Source organism: Doryrhamphus excisus, linkage group LG14 (genome assembly GCF_037039965.1).
Source record: "Doryrhamphus excisus strain RoL-2023G ecotype Guam linkage group LG14, RoL_Dexc_Guam_v1.1, whole genome shotgun sequence".
NCBI lineage: Eukaryota > Metazoa > Chordata > Actinopteri > Syngnathiformes > Syngnathidae > Doryrhamphus > Doryrhamphus excisus.
The window spans coordinates 13,489,770-13,512,697 of NC_136370.1; the positions used below are offsets into that span (position 1 = coordinate 13,489,770).

General features: G+C 41.6%; 1 protein-coding gene across 7 annotated transcripts in view; it reads right to left on the reverse strand.

The window, feature by feature from the left end:
• The window catches only part of ralgapa2 (Ral GTPase activating protein catalytic subunit alpha 2), an 84,835-nt gene that overhangs the window by 6,613 nt on the left and 55,294 nt on the right, over nucleotides 1-22,928 (reverse strand). For 5 of the 7 annotated variants that reach the window (XM_058089886.2, XM_058089891.2, XM_058089888.2 and 2 more), the window contains 2 exons: nucleotides 3,142-3,263; nucleotides 497-556 (listed from right to left, as the gene is read on the reverse strand). In XM_058089886.2, coding sequence (XP_057945869.2) covers nucleotides 497-556; nucleotides 3,142-3,263 — 182 coding nt within the window. The remainder of the gene's footprint in view (nucleotides 1-496; nucleotides 557-3,141; nucleotides 3,264-22,928) is intronic. The other 2 variants (XM_058089887.2, XM_058089892.2) reach the window with 1 other exon arrangement.

Genomic DNA, 22,928 nt, shown 5'->3' on the forward strand with positions numbered 1-22,928 from the left:
GCTGAGAAACTCTTAGCAGCAGTGCTACATCTTAGGATGGTTTTAGTGTCAGGGCACATAAGGCCCAGCTGCTCTTCACCTGGAGATTATTTAACTGGTGAATGGAAAACAACACAATGAGGTTTAATACATGGGAGTGTTGATGGATCAACTCATGCAGGAGGACATGATGCTGCTTTGAAGTTCCAAAGTGAGAACAAGGAGGAGCGTTGAGGTTAATGACTGATGGAAAAGGAGTCAGGAGTGTGGAAGGAGCGTTTAAACTCCCTGCAGTAAAACAGGGAATCACTGCAGGGCCACTTAGCACATAGCATGCAGCATATGTACGTCCTTAGGTGGAACCCTGGTAGGGTCTGAGGCTAAAGCATGCGGTGCCCCCCAGGTAGCTATTAATGGTGGTGGTAGGGCTTGTGGGCGACCTAAATGAACAAACAAATGCTGTGGGCTGCGGCCGGGCGTCATGCCGAGTGAGGAGGAAGCAAAGCAAGTGTCTTACAGTCCATTTTGGCCCAGGGGTATTCCATGTCCCAAACCATCCCCGGCCAACGCCTGCACGCTGTCATGAAGCATGGATGACATGTTAGTGGCAGCAATGGGAAGCAGAGCAGCACGCAGGGACACACACACACACACACACACACACACACAAATAAGACTGTCAGACACACACAGGACAATTTTTAGACATTTGATACATTTGATGGGCAGCATCAGCCAGCCGTCACTGCCACATTGAAGCAACATGCTTGGTGAGACGTGAAGTATAAAAGATTATACAGTATATTATGAAACATTTTACTGGCCACTGTATGCAGCAGGGTCCCCGAGCTGCTGAGGGGGTGCCAACATTTAAATGTACTGCAAGTATTGTAACCTGCCGCTTCTTGCAGGTATAAAACTTGGACGACTTATGGTTGTTGTCAGCTAAAGAAAGAGATTTGGCATAGGCTAGATCAGGGGTCTCAAACACGCGGCCCGCGGGCCAAATGTGGCCCGCAGGACACTAGTTTGAGGCCCCCGCCTTGATATGAAAAAAATAATAATTTGTCTACCCACCAACTATATGTGGTTTCTTAAGTTTTTATTATTTGCCGTTTTATTATTATTATTATTATTATTATTATTATATTTATTTATTTGATTGATTATTTGATTGATTTTCTTTATTCTTGATTAGTTTATTTATTTTTCATCTTATTTTGTGCAGAAAAATAAAAATTAAGATATTTGAGAACAGTTTTATCAGAGCTTTTATTGTTGAAAATCGGAACCAAAGCACTGAAAAAGTTTGTATATTTTTCTGTTTTTAATAAATGCGTTTTTTTTTTTTTTGGAAAACCTCAGCCTTGCCCAGACCCTAGTTCCAGTGGCCCCCAGGTAAATTGAGTTTGAGACCCCTGGTCTAGATACTAACATTAGCTATCATTGAGTGTATAATCCATTATTTATTATTATTTTTTTCACTTTTGAACCAGGAGTGAATTGCATACAGTCCCTTCAAATGCACCAAAAAATAAAGTCAAAATTAGTAATGCAAATGTTCAACCTTCAATATGTTAATACATTTTTCTGCTGTGCTTTAGATCCAATTTATCCCAATTAATGGAATCTTCATTTCTTGATATAAGCATGAAAATTGTAATTCCTTCAAAAGGGACAAAAGCTAGAGGGAATCATTACAAGTTCCTAGATTCCTCAAAACGTTAGGAGTCATTTACAAGGTTTCTGTCTGTCATGGTTAGGTACTGCAAAGTGGTGCGAGTACTTCTTCCTGCTCAGCCATGACTACTAATTGTAAATAGCTCATCTGTGCCTGTGCATGAGCTGTGAGTGACCGACAGCCATTAATGTCATTCCCCCTTTTCAGGCTGAACGACATCTCATTCAGTTTAACTAATTTTTGCAAAGTACATTGATATTTTATGTACAATCTGTTCTCTGAAACCATTATTAGCAAGATACGCGATAACCGATGGTGGTTTTCTTTTATTTTTGTGTGTGAAAAATGGTAATTTAGAGCCAAGGAGGGGATAGCACCTTTAAGTCAAACAATGTAAGGATCAATTTCCCGAAATCATTATCTTGATTAGTTTAGTTGGAGGAGAAATTACAAAGTACAAGACATATTGTTGGTGTGATTGTCTATTGTCATGTGAAATATAAATTACTGTCCAGAACAAGTTTTGGCAGCACTGAAGGTGACACAGCAACCTTCATTATGTATTGGCCTCTCACATTAGATACAGCATCAGCCCCCTACTGTTAATCATGTTAACCCCCCCAAAGCAATAGTTAAAACTGTCCACAACTTCTATTACGAGACATCTGCATCTCCCTGTCTCCCTCTATTACAGTTCTTTAATCAAGTTAGGTGAGGACAATGAACGAAACGACTCGAGGCAAAGCTTGAGGAGATTTTCTATGCAGTGTCGTGACACATTTGACCACTTCTCTCCTGGTTACATTTGTTTTAAATACCACAGCCGCTGTTATCTCAATTTTAGTTTTATTTACAGATTAGAAAATAATAGTGTCAATACCGCGCTATTGTACACTTCTCTCCATCCAGAAAGTGCATTGAGAACCAGTGAAGGAGAAAAGTGCAATCCTGTATTGATTTTGGTGAGGCTGTGGATCGATCAGCACCGGTACAAGTAGGAAGAACAAGATAAGGCACGCTTTGGATTCTATTCATCATGGAGTGATAAGAGTCCTGTGCTGACATCTGCGAGCTGCTGTTTGCTGGATGGAACTCGTAAGTGGCGGTGAATGATCTCATGGTGATGCGCGCGCACACACACACACACACACACACACATGCACTCACACATACAGAAACATACTGAGAGCCATTTAACAAGGCTGCCTATATTCATGGGAAAGACACAAAGTGGCCTCAGGAGGGTGTTCGAAGTCAGTAGAGAGCGAAGCCTTTTGTTTGACATTCAACAGTAAAAGTGGAAGAAGAAAAGCAAATGCAGAGAGAAGATGCGGATAAGTGTGATGCACCTGGTGTGATCGATTAAGACGAGGGATAAGAAATGACGATGACCAAGAAGACAAAATAAAAAGCTATTGATGGAGGGGGGAAAAAGTGGGGATATCATGAGGTGAGACAGTGCATTGCAGGTCATTTCTCACCTGTCCCACTCGTTGGATAGCCAGGCGAGGGAGAGAACACCTGTGAGGCAAAATCTTCAAACGTCATGACCTCTCTGTGATTCTGGACAATGGCTTCCAAGTAGAGTGCCCTTTCTTCATAGCTGGTTAATGCGCGTTAAGGGATATAACAATATGGAGCACACAAACAGCAACATTGTCAAAGTCAAGCCAAAGGTTCAATTCCTCTTATCGAAATGCTAAAGAATATTAAACTAAAAAATAAATACATTCCAGAACTTTAGGGCTATCCGTAAAATGCCTAGCATAGCTTGAAAACCTGTTTATGACTTTCTAAATACCGTTAACATTATTTTAGCCCTCTAGGCATGAACTAAAACCCCTATAGTCACCATTACACTCCTATTTTTTTATGCCACATTGTGCAGGCTATTGGGTTCGCTTGAGGGACATAAGAGACGGCCGTTGCTAGCACAACAAGCTACCAAGCTAAGTAGTTAGCCTCTCCAATTTACTTATTCTAAACTTAAGAAAGTGTTTCCAAAGGAGTGGGGAAGAAGGACAAAGCAAGAAGCCAAAAACTTACCACTTCCACACGGAATGAGAGGATAGTTTTTCTTTTTTTTTTCATGTTGGACATGTCATGGCCGACTACATGCAGTGAAAAGGTAATGCAATATAACTCATCAATGTAACATAATCCTGACGCCGAGTGACCAGAATACTAGATATAACTTGTATTTCAATATTTTTTTTACTAATAACCCATAGTCAACTACAAAAGAGTAATCATTCAGTAATTATAAAAAACTGCGACATAGCGAGGGATGACTGTAGGTATATTTTGATATATATTGTATATTTTAAGGACCAGTGAAGAAATGTAGAAAAGTGCAATTTATAATCCGGCAAATATGATCATACTCATGTTGCTAGGAAATAGTGTAATTTGATAAAACAAGCAGCAATATTGGTGTTAGCTTAGTACAATTTCTTTCAAAATTCTCATGAGTAAATGATTCAGTTGTAGCTTCATCAGGCAGAGTAAAGTCACACACCAGAATCAAATATGCCACAAAATACGAGGACTGCCTCTAAAATTGTAGTCAAAAAAGAAAAAGAAATAAGAAAGTACATCACAGTTAGGCGTGATGCCCTAAACAATCTCCTCTCCCCCTTCTCTAATAGAACTCCTGCTGTAGGCAACATGTCTACAACCACAGTCCCTGATACGCTGCCCGCCACTTCTGTCGCATCAGGGGGAAAATTGAAGCCATTTGAAATTCAGAGTGACAAGCAGCAACTGGAGCCCGGGCAGCCGGCATACAGGATGGATGGCTGGAATGGAAATGGGAGAGGAAGGTCCAAATAAATAAATAGGGCTGCGAAATGACTGCGGGTGACGGTGGAAAACATTCTGACAGCCATTATCATGTCATTATGGAAGATGTAGCGTGCCAAGTCTGTTGTGGAATGGAGGCAGGAGCTAGCGGAAGGAAACTATTGAAGTAAAAAGGTCTCCGTGATGGCACGATGATAGCGAAGCGAACACATTCAGGATGTAACCATGCGCGTGGAACAAAAACTCTTGATTATCGTCACTGCAGTCTGTCTGTCCCCAATGACGACCCATTACAATCACATTCTTTGTGAAAAACACACAAACATTTCAACAACCCTCCCCCTCATCCCATTATACCAGCCCAGCGTGGAGCAGTGCAGGGCAGCAACTAACGCCAAGGACGGACCAGGTTGAGCTGAGATAGGTTGGACTGGGCTAAGAAGATTCGGCCTGGGTTAGATAGATAGGACGAGACAGTGGCTGGGCAGGAGGCCTGCTGCGGGCACATGCCGCCACAGCGGGGGCCAAGGCAGCCATGACCAATGGCTTTGAAGGAACCATGGTGAAGTGGGGTTGACGGGCAGCTGAGCCGGGACACTCCAACGGGTATCATGGCCAAGCTGCTCACAGGGACGGACAGAGAGTAGAGGAAGACAAAGGCATGGGTAAAAGACAAAGTTAGTTTCTAGGTCTAGCTGCTGTTGAGTAAAACAATGTTTATAATCCAGAATATTTACAAATTGTATAATTATACGTGCATTCAAGCCATGAATAACATAATTAACAGCACTTTTTCAGTATTAGCCAAACATGTCACTGATTTCTGTCACTAGCTGGAAACAGTGTTGGACAAAGAGTGGGCATCCCAGGCTCTGCTGCCATGGTAACCTGGGTCACAGCTCTGTGTGGCGGGTCATTTGGAGGGTTTACGGATGATTTAAAGAAAGAAATTATGTTTGTAAAAGTGTGCACAATGTGTCCAGTTAGGCGATAAGTGGAAGACAAATACGCAGGAAGGAAGGAGTAAATGAAAAGAAATGAGACAAGTTTGAATGAAGCGAACGAATGAAGGGGAAGAAAGATGAGGAGCGAGACAGAGAACCTCAGCACAGCGTGGGTCAACAGAGCCATATGGCCGTCCATTATCAGAGATGCAGATGACTGCAGGCCTGTTATTGAGATTCCTAAAGCAAATATTGACTCCAGCTGGAGCAGACGCTTTTTTCTGACTCTGACACACGCCTCTTTTGCAATACTTCCTTCCGCTGCCCTCTATGAAAGTTAAGACAAATGGATTGAATTAGATGAGAAAAACTTCTACATATAAAATGAGACGAGATTGTGGAGAATTATCAGACAGGCGAGGGAGAGAAACACATCGTGGGGGAGAGTGACAAATAAAAGCTGCTTTTATTGAACATGAGAGCCATAATCAGCTCACTTAAGTAAATGTACAACGCTATCTGTGAGAAAAAAAATTGCAGCACAGACATCGGATCTGATGCATAGTAGGAGGTAATCTTGCCTTCGTGTGCTGCCTGATCTTTCTGTTTGTCTGTAATTACTAAGCCAGGAGTACAGCTTGTTCCCCTGCATATGCACAGCCACTGCTGTGTCCATGCAGTAACTTCATCAAGGCGCACATCCAGAACAACAATATAACAATTCCATCCATATAATAATCCCACCAAAGTCAGTCAATTATTCCTTTGGGGGGAAAAAGCTGACCTCTTACTCCAACTGTAGTGTCATACAAAATATAACATACAGTAGCATCTTGGTTAGAGTACGCCCTGGTTAACGTTGCCTTGGTTTGAGTACATTTTACGGTTAGCATACAATATGGCACGTGTCTTGTCATGCTATTACTAAACCGGGAGTCAACCTGTCTATGATGTCATCAGTGGTTGACATCTTGGTTAGAGTACGCCCTGGTTAACGTTGCCTTGGTTTGAGTACATTTTACGGTTAGCATACAATATGGCACGTGTCTTGTCATGCCATTACTAAACCGGGAGTCAACCTGTCTATGATGTCATCAGTGGTTGACTCTTTCTTTGCTAACTAACACAGTTACGCCACAAGTTTCCAAAATGTTAACACAAAATAGTTTCACATACATAAACAATTGTAAATGCATACAAATGACCAACAAAAAGGATAAACATACATTTAAGGTTACTTTTACTTTCATTGAAGGCGTTATTGTTGCCAAAGACAAGACATGTGGCACTGAGATCAATACGGGCACCTTTGTGTTTTAGTTATTTCTTGAATTCTTGAAAATCAAATGCTGGTGTTTGCTTTTCTCTTGATCACCGCTGAAAAATAACCCAAAATGGAGCCAAAGAAAGTTGCAGAGACTTGAAGAAATAACTCATGGCATGTCCGTGGTGATCTCACTGCCACATCGTCAACAATCATTATATTTTATGAGAAATTTTAAGAGGCTGACCCATCATTGTGTCCCGTTCCTATCAATTAGGCTGGTGTAATTCGTTATTCTGGAGACTGAAGTACTGGTAACTTTTCATTTATGCATCCATTCTTGGACTGCTCCCTCCCCATCTTTGTGCCCAGAGCTTGTACTGAACTGGGAAAAAAGTATTTTTGATTCGCAGCACTAACGAACAAAACTGGTATTACTTAATACATTCATGGCTCTTTTAACTGAAGTCGAAAGGAAGTCTTTTACCTGCAATTATTTAGTTAACCTTGAAAGTGTTCATCTTGCTGCCACATAGTGTCTTTGGGAACAGTCACGTCTGTTCACTTTGCGTTTTTATTCACCATTTGTATGTCTCTATAATTGCTTTATGCATGTAAAAGTATCATTGTAAAACTAGAAATTTTTTTTTTTTTGAGAGACAACCACATCACAGCTATTTTGTTAGCAAGCAAAATATGCTAACACATTTGCATATTAACAACATAGGTGGGACTCCTGCAGTGTATTTAATAACACAACAAGATGCACAACATATTGTATGCTAACTGGAAAATGTCTGCAAGCCAAGACAACATTTTGGCATGAATTTTGAACGGACCAAAACACACGCTAACTGGGGCATAATTGGCATGTTCCGTTGCCTTTTTGTGTTGTAGACCATGTAGTCTAGTCTACTAGAGGGTTTGTGCATATAGTAATTCACCCCTGAACTATTAAAGTTGAAGGTGTTGCCACCCGAACAGTTCAGGAAATAGGAAGAACTAATTTGTTGCCTTTTTTGGGCTCTCCTTTCGCTGCAGTTACAAGTGTGAGTTCATGTTGAACAAGAAAAAAATTTGCTCTTGCATTCATTCGACACTCCGTCTCAGACTCCCGTTCTTCAGCGCTTCAACCGTAAGTTTTAGCATTCGCCTTAGAATAAATTATGTATGTGTTAAGTACAAAAATAGACCACGTAATTGAGACTGCGCCTAATCAGGTAAAAATTTGAAACCTGTGATTAATCTGACATAACATTTAAATAATTTGATAGCCCTAATTTAATATTTTGTGAGGAAAGTTCAACCCCCCGTCCTTGTATTTTGTTTGGTGATTTATGGCTGGGACTGTATGCATGCGAAAAACATATACACGATCATAACAGTCATTTATGCACTAACACACTGCATGCAGCTTAAATGGAAGAAAACAGTGCTGCTGGTGGATGAATTACCACCACCAGAGAACCACAGTATGGTAAATTATATCTTCTCTGGGACATGGGGCAACATACGTGAGCATGCATATGCATCTATAGTATGTGTGCATGTATGTTTACATATGCATGCGTACTGCCCAGATGGCAGGAGGACAGCTTTCAGGGAACGCAGGGGTCAAGAATCTTTGTGCATCAAAGCCAAGGTCAGGTCAGCTGCAGTGGCCCATGTTCAAGGTGAATGAAGCCCTCAGATGGCTATTCAATAGCAGACTGCTCTATCTCTGCTGGACCCCATCAGACAAACAGCACCAAGCTTCGTCACCATCGCCCTCCACCCACAGGGACCTGTGTCCTGAAAACGCCTGTCCACTTGGATCCATTTTTGGATAGTCCAACACACCCAATGCTGTCACCTTGTACACATGCTCACACAGCCGTTTGTGCATAAGCAGGCACATGGAAGCACACACACTCACACGCACCAGCACACGATTCTCCCAAAAGCCCAAGTTGACCTCTGATCTGGTGTCTCCCTGGAGGGCTTCCAAACCATCCAGTCTCAGTCGTTCTTTGTGCTCCTCTGCTAACAGAAGGCCTCATGCAGCAACCGGCGTCTGACACAGGCAGCCTTTAATATATTCTAATATAATTCTATATTCATTTTTTTAAATAAATACAGAAAAAGTTCAATATTATTCAATCTTCCGTGCAATCAAGCTGCACTTACAGTAGTCTCTCTGCAGCTGTGTTAGCACCATTCGTGCTTCCATATCACGTTCCCCATGACGACAGACAGTAAACGTGGTTGATGCCGTCTTTATACAGCAACCTTTATACCGTATTTTTCATTGGTCACTATTGGTCACTATGCAGTCTCTCCTCCGCTGCATCTCCGCAGGGATGTGCGCTCGTTCGTCGTAGCGAAGAGGTGCTCAAAGCTAATAGCTGCTCCTGAGTGTAAACAATAGAGCAATAGGCATCCATAGCTGCACACTTACCGAAAGGGGTCGGTGTGGCACAAAAAAAACAATAAGAAAGTACGAATAAAGCACTATTCAACACAAAAAAAGCAGCAGAAGATACGGAGCTGCTGCAACTAGCTTGCACTCGTGAAATGTGATCTTGAAACGAGACCACATCAAAGCCAGTCTATATCGATATGAACGATATGCTTGTTTTTGATATTGTGCCTAAAAGAAATATCAATTTTTAAAAAAAATATCGGAATATCGCCCGGTCCTAACATATTGCATAGTCTAAATACAGTGACTCGGATAATAGTGGTACACATACTGCCTTTTGTGCAGTGCAGGTTTGATTCCCAGCCAGTCTCCCCTCATCCAACAACCAGAGGCATTCAGTGCTAGACCCAAATGGTGCCTACACAAATGGTCACAAGTCAGTGGCAAGAGAAGTGACACTATGAGACAAAGCACTACGGAGAAACTTGAGGACATTTTCAGGATTTCAGACGTCTGATCAAAAGTCTCCTTATAAAGTCATAACAAGAAAACAAGAGTTTCCCTTTGGAATACAAACATGAACTCTCTCCCCAAAAAAAGACTGTCTGCCATTAATGTCGTCAAACTACTACTGCACTGCTCTGGCGTGCACAGAACAACCAAGGTTAATCCTGTTTGTCAAAGCTCTTGCAGTAAAAGGGGCTATTGTGGTGAAGAGACACAGTTTAGAGATGAGGTGGAGTGTGTGCCTCTAGGTGCTTGACCCCCCCTTTCTCTCTCAGCTCCACATCTGCCCATTAACCTGGGCCAATCAGCTTGACCTTCAAGAGGAGAGGAACTCATGAGTAGCTTGCAGTGCCATTGACTTCAGCAGTCAAATAATTGGCCTCCTATGAGAAAGAGACTGGGATGTTCAGGAGCGGTGAGCTATCAGGCGAAAGCAGGGTAAAAAAAAAATAATATTTTTTTGGTGTTTTTTTTTGCCGAAAGGCATGGACGCCCTACAACCTTGGAACTGCATGGCGAACATGAACAACATGGGACTTGTTACCAAACAAAGTACACACCACCTGGATATATTCAGCACAGGAAGTGTAAACAACAGACAAGAATGACAGTAAAATATTTGGTTAAACAAGAACGCTACCTGATAAATGAATCACAAATGATTATTATAATGAGCACTGAGCAAGGTTCTGAAAGCGGCTGAACGAGTCATCAGGGGCGACCATGTGCACGAGACAAACAGATTTGTCCGCATACTGGTGACAACAAAGGTAGAAAAATTACCCGTACAAAGAACATGCACTGGAAAGGAAGTTGGAGGAGCACAACTACCAAAAAAAAAAGAAGGTGGACGAAAGGAAAAAATCACAAAGAGCAGGCAAGAAAAGGGGCAAAACGAAGCAGGTGTTGATTGAAGAGAGGCCAGGCGGTGAGTGTCGCCGGTACCTGTTGTCACAGCGAGGACTGAAGGTGTGAAGCTCGTCCCAGCAAAGGCCCTCCGAGGTGTGAGGTGATTATGGTGAAAGCGGGGAGGGACACAGACATTTGGACAGAGAAACATTGGGAGAAAGAAAGGATGCGGGGAATAATGGCAGAGTGGGAAGGAACAACATATTGAGATGGAAAAAGGGAGGCCCAGAATTACAGAAAAGGCCATTGGGATGATAGAATGAGGTGTGTTGTGCATGTGTGTATCTCACTGCCTTTTCTATATAACAGCCACTCAAAACCTTGGTGTCTCATTAAACAGCTTTTTACTGTCACTGCACTACCAAGATAGAAAATGTCCTAATGTGTTGAAGTTGATTAGCAGAGGTGTTTTGTGGCCATTTTGTGGATGTGCAAGAACATAAGCATGGACGCTTTCTGTGATTTTTAAACAAGTAGGCTAATTAGAAGCAGGTCCAGGAAACTGGAGCTGAAGAGGCCCAAAGGAGCTGGGTCAAACAGGGATCCTGGGTTAATTACACCTCTTGAGGGGTGAGCTTCACCAGGCAAGAGCTTCTACGCTCCAACCTCCACACCTCTGTACCGTCCATCTGGCATTCAGACAGTGGGATGGGGAGTTATGGCTGTGACATCACTCCTAACCTGTGACATCATCACTGCCCATCAGTTATTTCACAAAGCCTTGCCACAGCTACAGAGAAAATCTGATGTCTGCGAGCTGGCACGGATGGGTTATTTACGAGCGGGCCAGATGAAGTGGTCACCACTTCTCTCAAGCACACCAAGTCTCTGGCAGCCCACCATTTCACCGGGGAACAATAAAAATCGATTTTTGCTGCACAACAAATCATAAGACAACAAAGTAAATGTTGACCCTTGATGGAAGTTGACAAAAAAAAGGGAAGAATTACACCTCTTGGACTAAGTCACCGTGGGCAACAAAATTAGTGTAACGTGATTTGATGAGCACAACATGACAGCCATCAAAGCCTACTGAGCTTGTGTATTTACATGAGATGTGTTCGTAATCAATCTCCTTTTCAAAAGGATCCTGGTCTCCATTGATGAGTACTAACACAACAGCCTTAGATGTGCAATACAAGGGATAGACATGATTAATGAAACACAGGCCCATTATAGTCCTACAGCCACACAGACTGCCATCATGCTTTAACAGAAAGTCATAATAAGATGAGCTACAAAAGGCTGATAGGGATGAAGATTAACAGATACAGTTTTGTGACTGGCTGGGTGTGAGTTCTCTATGAAGGTGTCCTTTGTCAGTGATGATGACCAGAGGGACATGAATCACTGGATACATTATTAGGTCACGACAAAGGTAGTCCTAATATAATTTATCCGAGGTGAACATGCAACCTTGTTTTTGCCTCACTTCCTGATATTTGAATTGTTTAGAATCAACACAGGATGCTGGAGCATCTATCTGATCTCAATTTGAACTTTTAATAAAATGTCAAAGATAAATCAGGGAAGGGTAAGCTGGTATAAATTGAAGTCCGAGCTACCTGCTTTTACTTCAAAAAGCATACAGCGGTATATAAAGTACCTGAAAAGTTTGACAAACTGGTAAAAGTGAAAGTACTCTTTTTATTTACAACATATTGCGCAACTGCAGGGTCTTGAGACACATGCTAACTCGCAAACTAGAGAGCTAGCGACCTAAACGGTAGCCTTCAAGTTATTTCCTTTAAACAGCCAAAAACTTACCACTTCCACACGGATTGGGAGGATAACTATTAACAGTTATTTAACCTTTAACATGAACATTAATCAAACGTAATAATTTTTTCTGGGTACATGATACCATACAGCATCCATATCAAACTTGCGCGGGCCGCACTAACATTAAACTTTCATATCAAGGCGGAGGCCTCAAACTAGTGTCCTGCGGGCCACATTTGGCCCACGGGCCGCGTGTTTGAGATCCCTGGTTTAGTTGTCTTAAAGAGTGAAGCCACAACATGTCAACCATGTCTTTTTGGTCAGGATAGACAGAGTAATTCATGTTTGTGTTGAAAAGGAAATACATATTTTGTCAGCTAAAAGGAGTCAAAAACTATTCTGTGGTCATTTCACACCTTTAGACCGCCTAAATCAAAAAATGTGTGCCGTATCCGAGGTGAAAGGTATTGTGCACCAAAAAAAATCTGGAGTAACATTTACTTAAAAAAAGAAAAAACTTCTTACAGTTTTAATACATGGCTAACTAAAGTAACATTTACTGTGACGAGTGTTTTTTTTCCCATGAGATGGCTGCAAACTCCTTAACCTATATATTACATTGCCTCAACATTCAGTGGCAATAACAGTACCTTAATTTATTTGACACTTTGACAAGACACTTAAATTCCACAAGCAGTATAAAACTGTGGGTCATGCCGAATAGCTGAGATTTTAACCCTGCAATATCACAGTTCCGACAAACACTGATAAAATATTCAGACAAAAAAAAAAAAGGACAAGGGCTTCTGCAATTTTAATGATGCTTTTGGCATGTGCAAGTGAATAAGCACAATGCATTAACAGCAGGCATATCTGTCTGCCATCCACTGCAGATCTTGTCTCTCCGTTGCCCTTACTATGAAAGGTTCATCAGGCCAATTAGGCTTCTTGGCCTTATGCAAAGCACCAGGCATTTAGTGGGAATGCTAATGATTAGTCCTAGGTTACATATGATCACAGCTGAGCTGAATGCGCAGGGAGGTTTAGTTACCGGGGGAGAGGATAGTTTTAATTTAGAATTCTGGACAGTGACAAATGTACTCATATATGAAGAAGTATTGTGGTAAGAAACGATCAGACATTGTGTTGGTAGTATTTTGTCAAAATTAAAATTAATTCAACACAAAATTTTGCAGTATTATGAATAATTCTAGAACTACTGCTATTCTTCCATGTAGGACTACAATGATTTACTCCAATCTTTTCAAAATCACAACACAGGCATATAGCAATGTTCTTCTTGAGTTAACATGTTGACAAAAATGGGGGACCGGCTTCCTTTCTGCTATTATTGTCACGGATAAGGAGATGCTTGTATTTGTACACACATAAGCATGCACACTAAGAGAAATCTCAACACAAATCCTTGGGCGAAAAAAAGAAAATGGAGTTGTGTGTTGGCAACAGCTTTTCCTAATCCTCGCCCCTGGGCTATATTGTGCAGTCAAGCAGGCTATTACATGGCAACAATTAGGGGGGCTGGAGCCCAACACCTGGTCGTCTCCTATTCTGGCCCTTCAGTGGCAGCTGACTGTACAGTCTCACAGCCAGGTGGCCCTCCTTCAATGACATTAGCTAGTCACTCCAGGGTTAATCAGGAGCCTGCTATCATCCAGCGGGCACATACACAGTCCCATTCAAACTGGGGGCTTTTATAGGGAAGAGGGATAATGTTGGCCACGTTGTTATAAAAACTTCTTCTGCTGAAGATCTCCCACAATCAGCCTAGGGACTTGAAATTACCCAGTGGGAGGGGTTTGGGCCCCTTGAAAACGAAGAATAAGTTGCATGCCCTGCCTTGATTGGCTCACGCAAAGATTGTGGCACGTCAACTGTGCATCCTGCACATGACAATGGACCTTTTCATTGGGTTGACAAAAACAGATGGGGTGGGAAGTGCAATACATCCATACAGACGAGTGATGATGCAGGGGGAGGAAAAGTGAATCTGGTTCAAGTCGGCACATATAAAAACAAGTGGTTGAAGCTGGGGCGCATCCCTGCTATATCAGTCCACACAAAGCCTGTTCCAAAGAACCCTAGTTTGGTGAATTGAAGATAAATAATGCTCATTTACATGCGAAAAGCTATATATTCGTATCCAAATCAGCTAGCATCTCATCAATAGTAATTATAGGTTATACACAACTAATGAAGACGTGTACGCTCTATTAACAAGAGGTACAGAGGGTGGTTGTCTATATAAACATACAATGACATATAGTAACTATACAGTAGAGAGCTGCATATTTGAAATTCAGTTGGGGAAATTTGGGGGAAAATCTGTCATTTTGGACTTTTAATCTGCATAATTAGACCCGTATTTAGTTGAAAACCCATCACAATTACACAAGCTCAACGTGATAATTTATAAGCTTGAGTTGCGGACATTGTTCTTGTTTGAGGAAGTCTTCTATTTGCACAAATACACAATGTAACTGTACCACACAGACCACGCAGGTATTGAAAAAAAACGCTTACGTGCTAATATACAAAAATGCAAATCAATACCAGTATTCATAACTCGCAAGGCATGCTGCAAAGTCCATGCACACACTTCCCTAACAGGAAGTTACCTGGTATGCCTTGCGGGTTATAAATACTAGTATTGTTTTGCCTGTATATTAGCGTGTATACGTTTATTTCGATATCTGCATAATGAGTGTGCAGTTATTAGTGTGTGTTACAAATGCATTACTTGTCGTCTTAGTTTTGGTTGCACAGTGAGTGAGGTAAAGGCTATAACATGTCGAGACTGAGCAAATTGATGTTATGTACAGTGGTGCATAGACATAGCAGTGTATGTCAGCCTGGAGTTGTCAAAAACATAATTTTTTTTTTATGGTTGTCACTCCTGGTTTTTCACCATTTGCAGGTATTTGCTATATATGTATATATAGTATTCTCCAAAACAATGAGTAAAAAGCAGCCTAGATCACACAAATGCAAAACATTTCTTGCTACAAAACAGAGGGGGTTATTACATCTTAAAATTGATGCCTATCTATTGGTGTTGTGCTTGCTTCCACAACCCACAACATCTTCTCATTACGTGACATCAATCCCAATTGCCTGCTGCAGTGGCAAGACAACAAGATTTGGTCAATATTTCTCAGCACTGCTCCTTCAAATCACCACTTGAAAATGAAATAGACTATCATCAATATTAACACATCAAAGGGAGGTTTTTCCGTATGAAGAGGCCCCTAATGCACAGCAATACATAAATATTTTGTTTTAGTTATTGCTTTGTTTTCCCTGCTTTGACAGTCAATGCAGAAAATTCCATTTTGTGCAGAAATGCAAATGCTACAAGGCACGAGGACACTATCTGTATAAGAGAACAATTGCCTGAGGCCAGCGGAGGAGCAGACACTGCCTTTGAACCTTTCAAAGAGGCATTAATGTGCAACTTATAAATAATCAACTAATTCCTCCTTAAAACAGCCAATTAAGTCTGTGCCATTAAAAGCGATGCAGCCTTGGGTTAAGAAAAAAAAAAACAGCAATCCCATCAAGCCACAAAAAGTGAATTTCATTTTAATCGCCATTTCTGGACAAAGAACCCCAATAATGTCACAAGGTAACCTCCTCCAGAGTTCCAAAATCCCAAGGCCACATCAGAGACCAAAGGATTCCAGTGCAGAATGATGACTGACATTTCACTGACATTTCCCAGCAGCATTCAACGTAGCTCTGTCTCAAGACAGCGTCAGAAATATCTATGGATGTGCTGAATGTGACACCAACGTTTGGGGATGTGGGTTCTTTCAGGGGACGGGACTCAGCTCGGCGGTCGGTGATGAGGAGGCTGGACCCCGCGAGATTGAATGGTAATCACTGGAGCACAGATAATGGATGATTGAAGGCTCTTTCTGCGCCTCTGTTGGATTTCAATATCAGAGAGGCCCTAGAATTGGGATTCTTATCAGGGGCGGTGTGTCAAACAAAGGGGAGCTGAGTGTGAAATATGGGGTCCAAAACAGGCACACGACCATGGCGATTAGCACAAGGATAAAAAAGGCAGCCCAAACAAAAGGGGGCAGCTTTAGCGGGACAAAAGGCTGTCCGCTGCCTTGTAACAAGAGACACCGAAGGGAAAAGGGGACATAAAGGGCGGGAGTGTGTACTTTGGTGGTAAAATAAGGACAAGACAAGAGTTTGTTGAGATGGCTGGAAGCAGGGGCTGAATAGTGTCAGAGCCAATGTTTAAAAAGTGTTCCAGACTCCCCTGCTTCTGAGGCGGAATAAAGGACCAGCAGGAATGAAATGCAATACACCCCACCTCAAAGCCATTCATACCCATCCAAATAAACACACAGGACCATTCACGTGCACACAAGCACGAAAACCTATACACAGGCACAAGGGCTTCCATGTCTTTGCTAAGCTCATCACACACACACACACACACGCACACACAAAACAACAACAAAATGATTCCCATTTATCCTTGAATTTCAAGTGCTACTGCTTTCCAGGGAGGCTCATTAACCCTCCCTTCACGAGCCCTAAGACAAAAGAGAGAAAAACAAAACATAACTAATCAATGAGAATGCACCCTCCAAGTATTGTGCGAGTGTGACAGTGTGTGAGTGGAGGGGTGGCGTTGGTGGGGTTAACCTGAGAGGGTTAACAGCTTTTGCTTTAGTGTAGCGTTGGCTGGCTATGGGGCGGAGAAAGAAAGTTCATTAATTAAACAGGACGAGGGGACCAGATGGAATGGCTAGCTGGATGCTAATCACTTAAAGCAGACAGACAGGTTCTAACACCCGTGTATGGAGTACCACAACAGCACAAGTACAGTGAGGACATTATAGGGTCACCCTAGACAAGCTGTTGACGTATTAGGGTTATTTAGAAGAAGCACAATTTTTGTTATTTAGAGGCACTGTTGTTTTTTTTTTACATTATGAATGGCATTTTATAATGGCATTTTATTATGTGGCTACATGGCGACTAAGTGGTTAGCGCGCAGGCCTCACAGCTAGGAGACCTGTGTTCAATTCCACCCTCAGCCATCTCCGTGTGGAGTTCGCATGTTCTCCCGGTGCATGCGTGGTTTCTCCGGGAAATCCGGTTTCCACCCACATTCCAAAAACATGCTAGGTTAATTGCAGACTCCAAATTGTCCATAGGTATGAATGTGAGTGTGAATGGTTGTTTGTCTATATGTGCCCTGTGATTGGCTGGCTACCAGTACAGGGTGTACCCCGCCTCTCGCCCGAAGACAGCTGGGATAGGCTCCAGCAACCCAGCGACCCTTGTGAGTGTCCCAACGTTTTCTGTATTTATAGAGGTTGGCACAAGAGAAAATCTTCTGTGCACTTGAACTGACGGAAATAACAATTTTTGATCCGCTGGATGAATAAGGGCTGATTTGGAAACCATGTATGATCTTCCATGGTAAAACCTACGTGCAACATTGCAATGTCTTGTGTCTGGATCATTCCAGTGCACCATCACAGTTACTGGTGGTGTAATAACGAGCCATGTGCCCTTGTTGAGTTGTGTGTCCCTTAGTGCAATATTGCAAAAACACGCATGGATGTCCAAAGTGTGGCACAGGGGAATATAGCTCATTGCAGAAATAAAATCAACAGAAAGTGTGGAGCAAAAAGGCACAATGTAACTAGAAAAAGCTAAAATGGCGATACTAATAACGAATAAAGGTTTGTCGATGAATACATGTATAATTTATTATTATTCTTTTTTAAAATTATAAATAAAGGAAAGCTGGACAGCCCTAATGCAAATAGACATGTAGACAAAAGAAATACAGTGAGCTGTATTGTCATTACTATGATCATATATTATCTGTTTGTTAGGTTTAAAAAATGTTGACATTAATTTAGATTAGATTCAACTTTATTGTTATTGCTCATGTCACTGGTATAGGGCAACAAAATGCAGTTAGCATCCAACCAGAAGTGCAATTTTATAAGTACCTTAGTAGTAAGTAAATGTAGACAAAAAATAATATTATATATAATATAAATATTATATTATATATAATATAGATATTAATTAATATCTTTGAGCATCAATTTGTGGGGCAATAACATATCAAAACGCACCTGCATTGCTTTGTGACTTGATTAGGTATAAAAGTTTGTTTGTCCAGTGTCCAAGTAAATGTTAAAAACTTTCGAACTCGTGGACCCAATCTGGCGTATCGTCTTGTCTCCTGAGTTGGTTGTGACACCCCTAGTAAGTAGATAACGCTATACTGTATAAGTACATTTTCAACATGTTCACATGAATATCACAAACTAATAAATCGTAAATGTTATCGTTTAATAGGTTGTAGAGTAATACAGTATATTTACACATCACGATGTTGTGCATAACATGTACATATATTAAATTATGCAATACACTAATACAGCATTATTATGATGACGCACTGTCTCTGCTGGAGTGTGTTTGTTTGCCTCCTCCATCAAGACATCGAACTCCATGGCTTCAACGCCAACATAACATTACTTAATATTAAAAAAAAAGAGTGACGCACAACTTTATTCTGAACAACAACCTGAGCTTGAGCTTGTCATGGTACACAAGAGAATCCCACACAAAACTGGCAGTGTTGCTGGTTTTCACTTTGCAGTGGACAGACAGATGTCAGACATGAATGGATAACAGACGGACACAGGAGGGGCGGTGGGATGGGGAGGGGGGGGGGGGTGTTTGGAAGGAGCGGTCAAGTTTAAAAATATACAGAGCACCATATTATTTATGTTATATGAGGCTATGCAATATTTGTTTGTTATTTGTATATGGACTGGGTGGCTACGACTAAATGCAAAGGCAATTTCCATTCATGAATTCATTCCAGAAGGTCTGACTCTACCCTAAACAGACCCTAACTGAATCAATTTCCCTCATGACAAATAATGTCAATCCAATTAATTCTTTACAGAAAGCCAAAAATGTTAACATAGAACACATTTTATAGTTTTAACTAAATTATAGTTCTCACCTAAATACTGTAATCCAAAATTGAGCCAAAGAAAGCTGCGAGTCCAAACTAAAGAATATTAGAAACAGTATTGAATTTAAGAAATATCTCCAAAACAGGAAGATGGTGCCCATGGGGTGTCTTGTTGCCTGCCAGTGTCTTAAGTAGGTAAAAATAACCTTAAATGTTGATTTAGTCCTTAACATTTTTAAATGTATATGTATTTAAAATTATTTTCTGATTGTAGGACTATACTTACAAAGATTTACTATAAATACAGATTTTTGGGAGTCAAGCACATATGACAAGACACTAACCTGAAAATGCACACAAATAGAGGAAAAGTTATGGTGTAAATTTTCAAAGTCAACAAAAAAAAAAACTTGCTAATTGTGGTGAGCGCTGACTGAGGTTCCACTGTACATATGCACCAACGTTCACAACAGTTTGACACCAGTCATGTGCATGCTGGAGCACAGACTGGGTTGTGGGTTCCTGCTGTTGCCCCTTCTGGCTCCATGCCTGCATTACCTGTGTTTAAAGGGGGTGTCCCTGTGAAGCGAGTTGGGCTTGGCCCTCTGGGCTTTCAGGGTGTGGGTCCCATACGCCCTGTCTTATGGGCTTGAAAGCAAGGGGAGGAGGAACTGGTGTGTGTGTGTGTGTGTGTGTATGTAAGAGGGGGGTGTTTAGGATAAAAATGAGTAATGCTATGAGTCATTCTGCATTAGCAGCAGGGGAGAGAGACAGAAAGAGGAGGGAGTAGATGGGAGGGGGCGTGGAGTGAGAATACTTTTGCATGTTGTATGACGCTAGACGCCATATGCCATCCGAGCTGGGCTGCCCCCTGAGTCAGGGCTCTTGGTTTGACGGGCCTGGGCTTGAGTCCCTACACACACACACACACACACACACACCATACTACCCCCCTGCACTGCCAAAGCTTGCCCATTTTACACAAACTAACACCCTCCTCCCTATTGGCCTTCCTGGGTTCGAGCAATGAACTAAGCAATCGCGTTGGTTGTGCATGGTTGCGTTGTGTATTTGTGTGAGTGTTTGGGGTGGGGTGGGGTACTCAGTGATCTGAACACATCGGACATTGTCGTGAGTCTCGGCAAGAACAGCTGGTCAGCTGGAGAGAAGGGTGAAAGGGGGGAAGGGAAAAGGAGGGGGGAAACTGGGCGGCAGTGCGCTACACTGATAATGGGATTAGGTTAAAACATTCAGTGGGGGAAAAGATGCCCCCCTCCCCTTCCTCTCCTTACACCTTCTCTCGGTAGCTACCCAAATACCGCATAAACTTTCAACCGCTCTATCAAAGCCGAGGACAGCCCCCGTTACAATAAAACCATGCTGACCAAAAGTAAAAGGACACATATGACCTCTGACCATAACCTACCAACCTTGAACACATTTTGCATACATATTCAGGAGGTTTAAATGTCTTCTGTCTATATTAGGACAATTCCACACTGCTGCACTGCTTTTAATAAACAGGAAGTTCACTTGTTATACACACATCAATTCAGACCATTGAGTGGGCCCGGCTTATAATAGACCAGTGCTTGGCATCGCACTGTGCCCACTGGAGCACTGCTTACTCCTCAGTGATATAAACTGCCTTGTATTATCTATGAGACTGCATAGAGTTATAGCACAACAGCTGGCAAATTAGACCTATCAACGGTGCTTAATAATTCATGTGAGACAACACTAACATGACAGATCCTATTCATGACACCCTATCAGCCGTACAATCCCACTTTCATCTGCGGTAGGTGAGGAATCATGACAGTAGACAAAAGGAAAAAGCTTGAAATAGACAAAGGTGCTAAAAGAGAGAGAGAGGAAACAGGACAATGAGTTGCTCAGAAGGAGTGTGAAAATATGTCAGTCAATGCCGTAGACTGTAATAATTATGACAGTGTCTGGGGGGGGTGGTGCATTAGCAGCCTACAAAGGACTGCAAGCAGGGGATCATATCATCACTACACATCCATTGATATTATGTACATCTTTTCTGAGCATTCTGTGAGGGGCCTGTGAGGCATCATGGCAGACTTCAGCAGCTTTTCACTAAAAAGACCAAAACCTGCCTCTAATCTTTCTACAACTACGAACACACACACACACACACACACACACATAAATACACACCCACACACTCAAAAAAAAGCCTTGCTCGCATGACTGGCGAAGGGCAGAAACAGATTATGGTTATTGATCGGTGCCTGGAGATGGATCTGTGCATGTGTATGTGTTTGTGTGTGTCACAGCAGAGGATGGGGGCTAAGGACAGTGTGCAAAAACTATTGATTCTGTCCAAAGAGAGACTATGTCTCAGAATCAAGGTCAGCTCAGTACTGTCTCACCTATTAGAAACTTGCAGCCTCTTGAATACACACACACTCAACGACAGTTTTTTACCCTCAACAATATCAAATTGAGTTTTGAAAAGTGCTTATCGAAGAAAGAAATGAATCTGAACTTTGAGATGAAGCCATTATTCTCGAGTGACAGTGGTGTCACTGCCACAGTATGCGGACAAGGCTGGGTTGAGGTGATCCACTCAAACGCTCGGTCAAGCTAATACGGTGGCACATACATAGGATTCGTTTTTTAAGGAAAATTATTGCTAAAACTACATATTGGATATTGTATGACCAAACCGTGTGCCTAATAAAGTAGTCAGCGGAATTGAGCGCCCAAACAAAACATCCACATGTAGGTTACTCAGTCTTGGTGAAGAATGGACAGTGGTTCTTTTAGAGTTAGGACACTATAGACAGATTCCGGCCAGGGAATCCTTTAATGCTTTTTATTATGTGTCTTTATTATTATTAACAGTGAAAAATGTAAATCTTTACATTTCTCCAACTGATTTTAAGATTTAAGATACAGGGGTGTATGTATTTTGCTCTGTTTTATTCTCTGTTAAATGTTTGGTATTTGTGGTAATATTTTGGGTGTCTGGAATAGATTTACATAATTTCCTATTGGAAAAATGTATTCAGTTTTTGTAGAGTTTCTACCATGTCTTTTTTTGTATGCCACACCATTAAAAAGAGACTTCAAATGACATTCACTTATACTTTGTTGCTGATAAAATGATGGAAATTGCGGTTCAATAAAAGCAAACATCTTGTGGTCACAAGCATTTAAAAAGCAACTGTAAAGGAAAGACCAGACAGACAATATACACAAACACACCCAAAACCCTGGCCAGCTGCATTTTCCATCAGCCATCTAAATAATAGATGATACATACCGAGTTGTCTGTGAGAGCCTTGTTATAAGATGTCTATAATTGCGCCTTGACAGACAACATTGACGTAAATTCCTACTGACAATGAGCACTGCTATGAAAACTAGTTAAACTGCACAGATTCCTAAAATCACAGAACAGATGAGATAAGAAGGAATAGGGAGAAAGGGACATGTAGAACATTTGAAAAGCCTCGTATGGCCTCTGTTTCTGTATTTTCCGAAAAATGTTGCCCGTGGTCATTTTTTTTTTCTGTATCAAATCCTATTAGTCTGTGAGATCTGAGTGTTGCAGCAGACTGTTGGGAGTCCTCTCTAGCCTTGACAGAGTGCGAGAGAGGGGGGCCACAGCGTCATACTGGCCTTTTATCAGAATACACGGGGGTCATATAGCTTTTCTTAGAAGAAATATTCAACTAATTACCTAGGAGAGT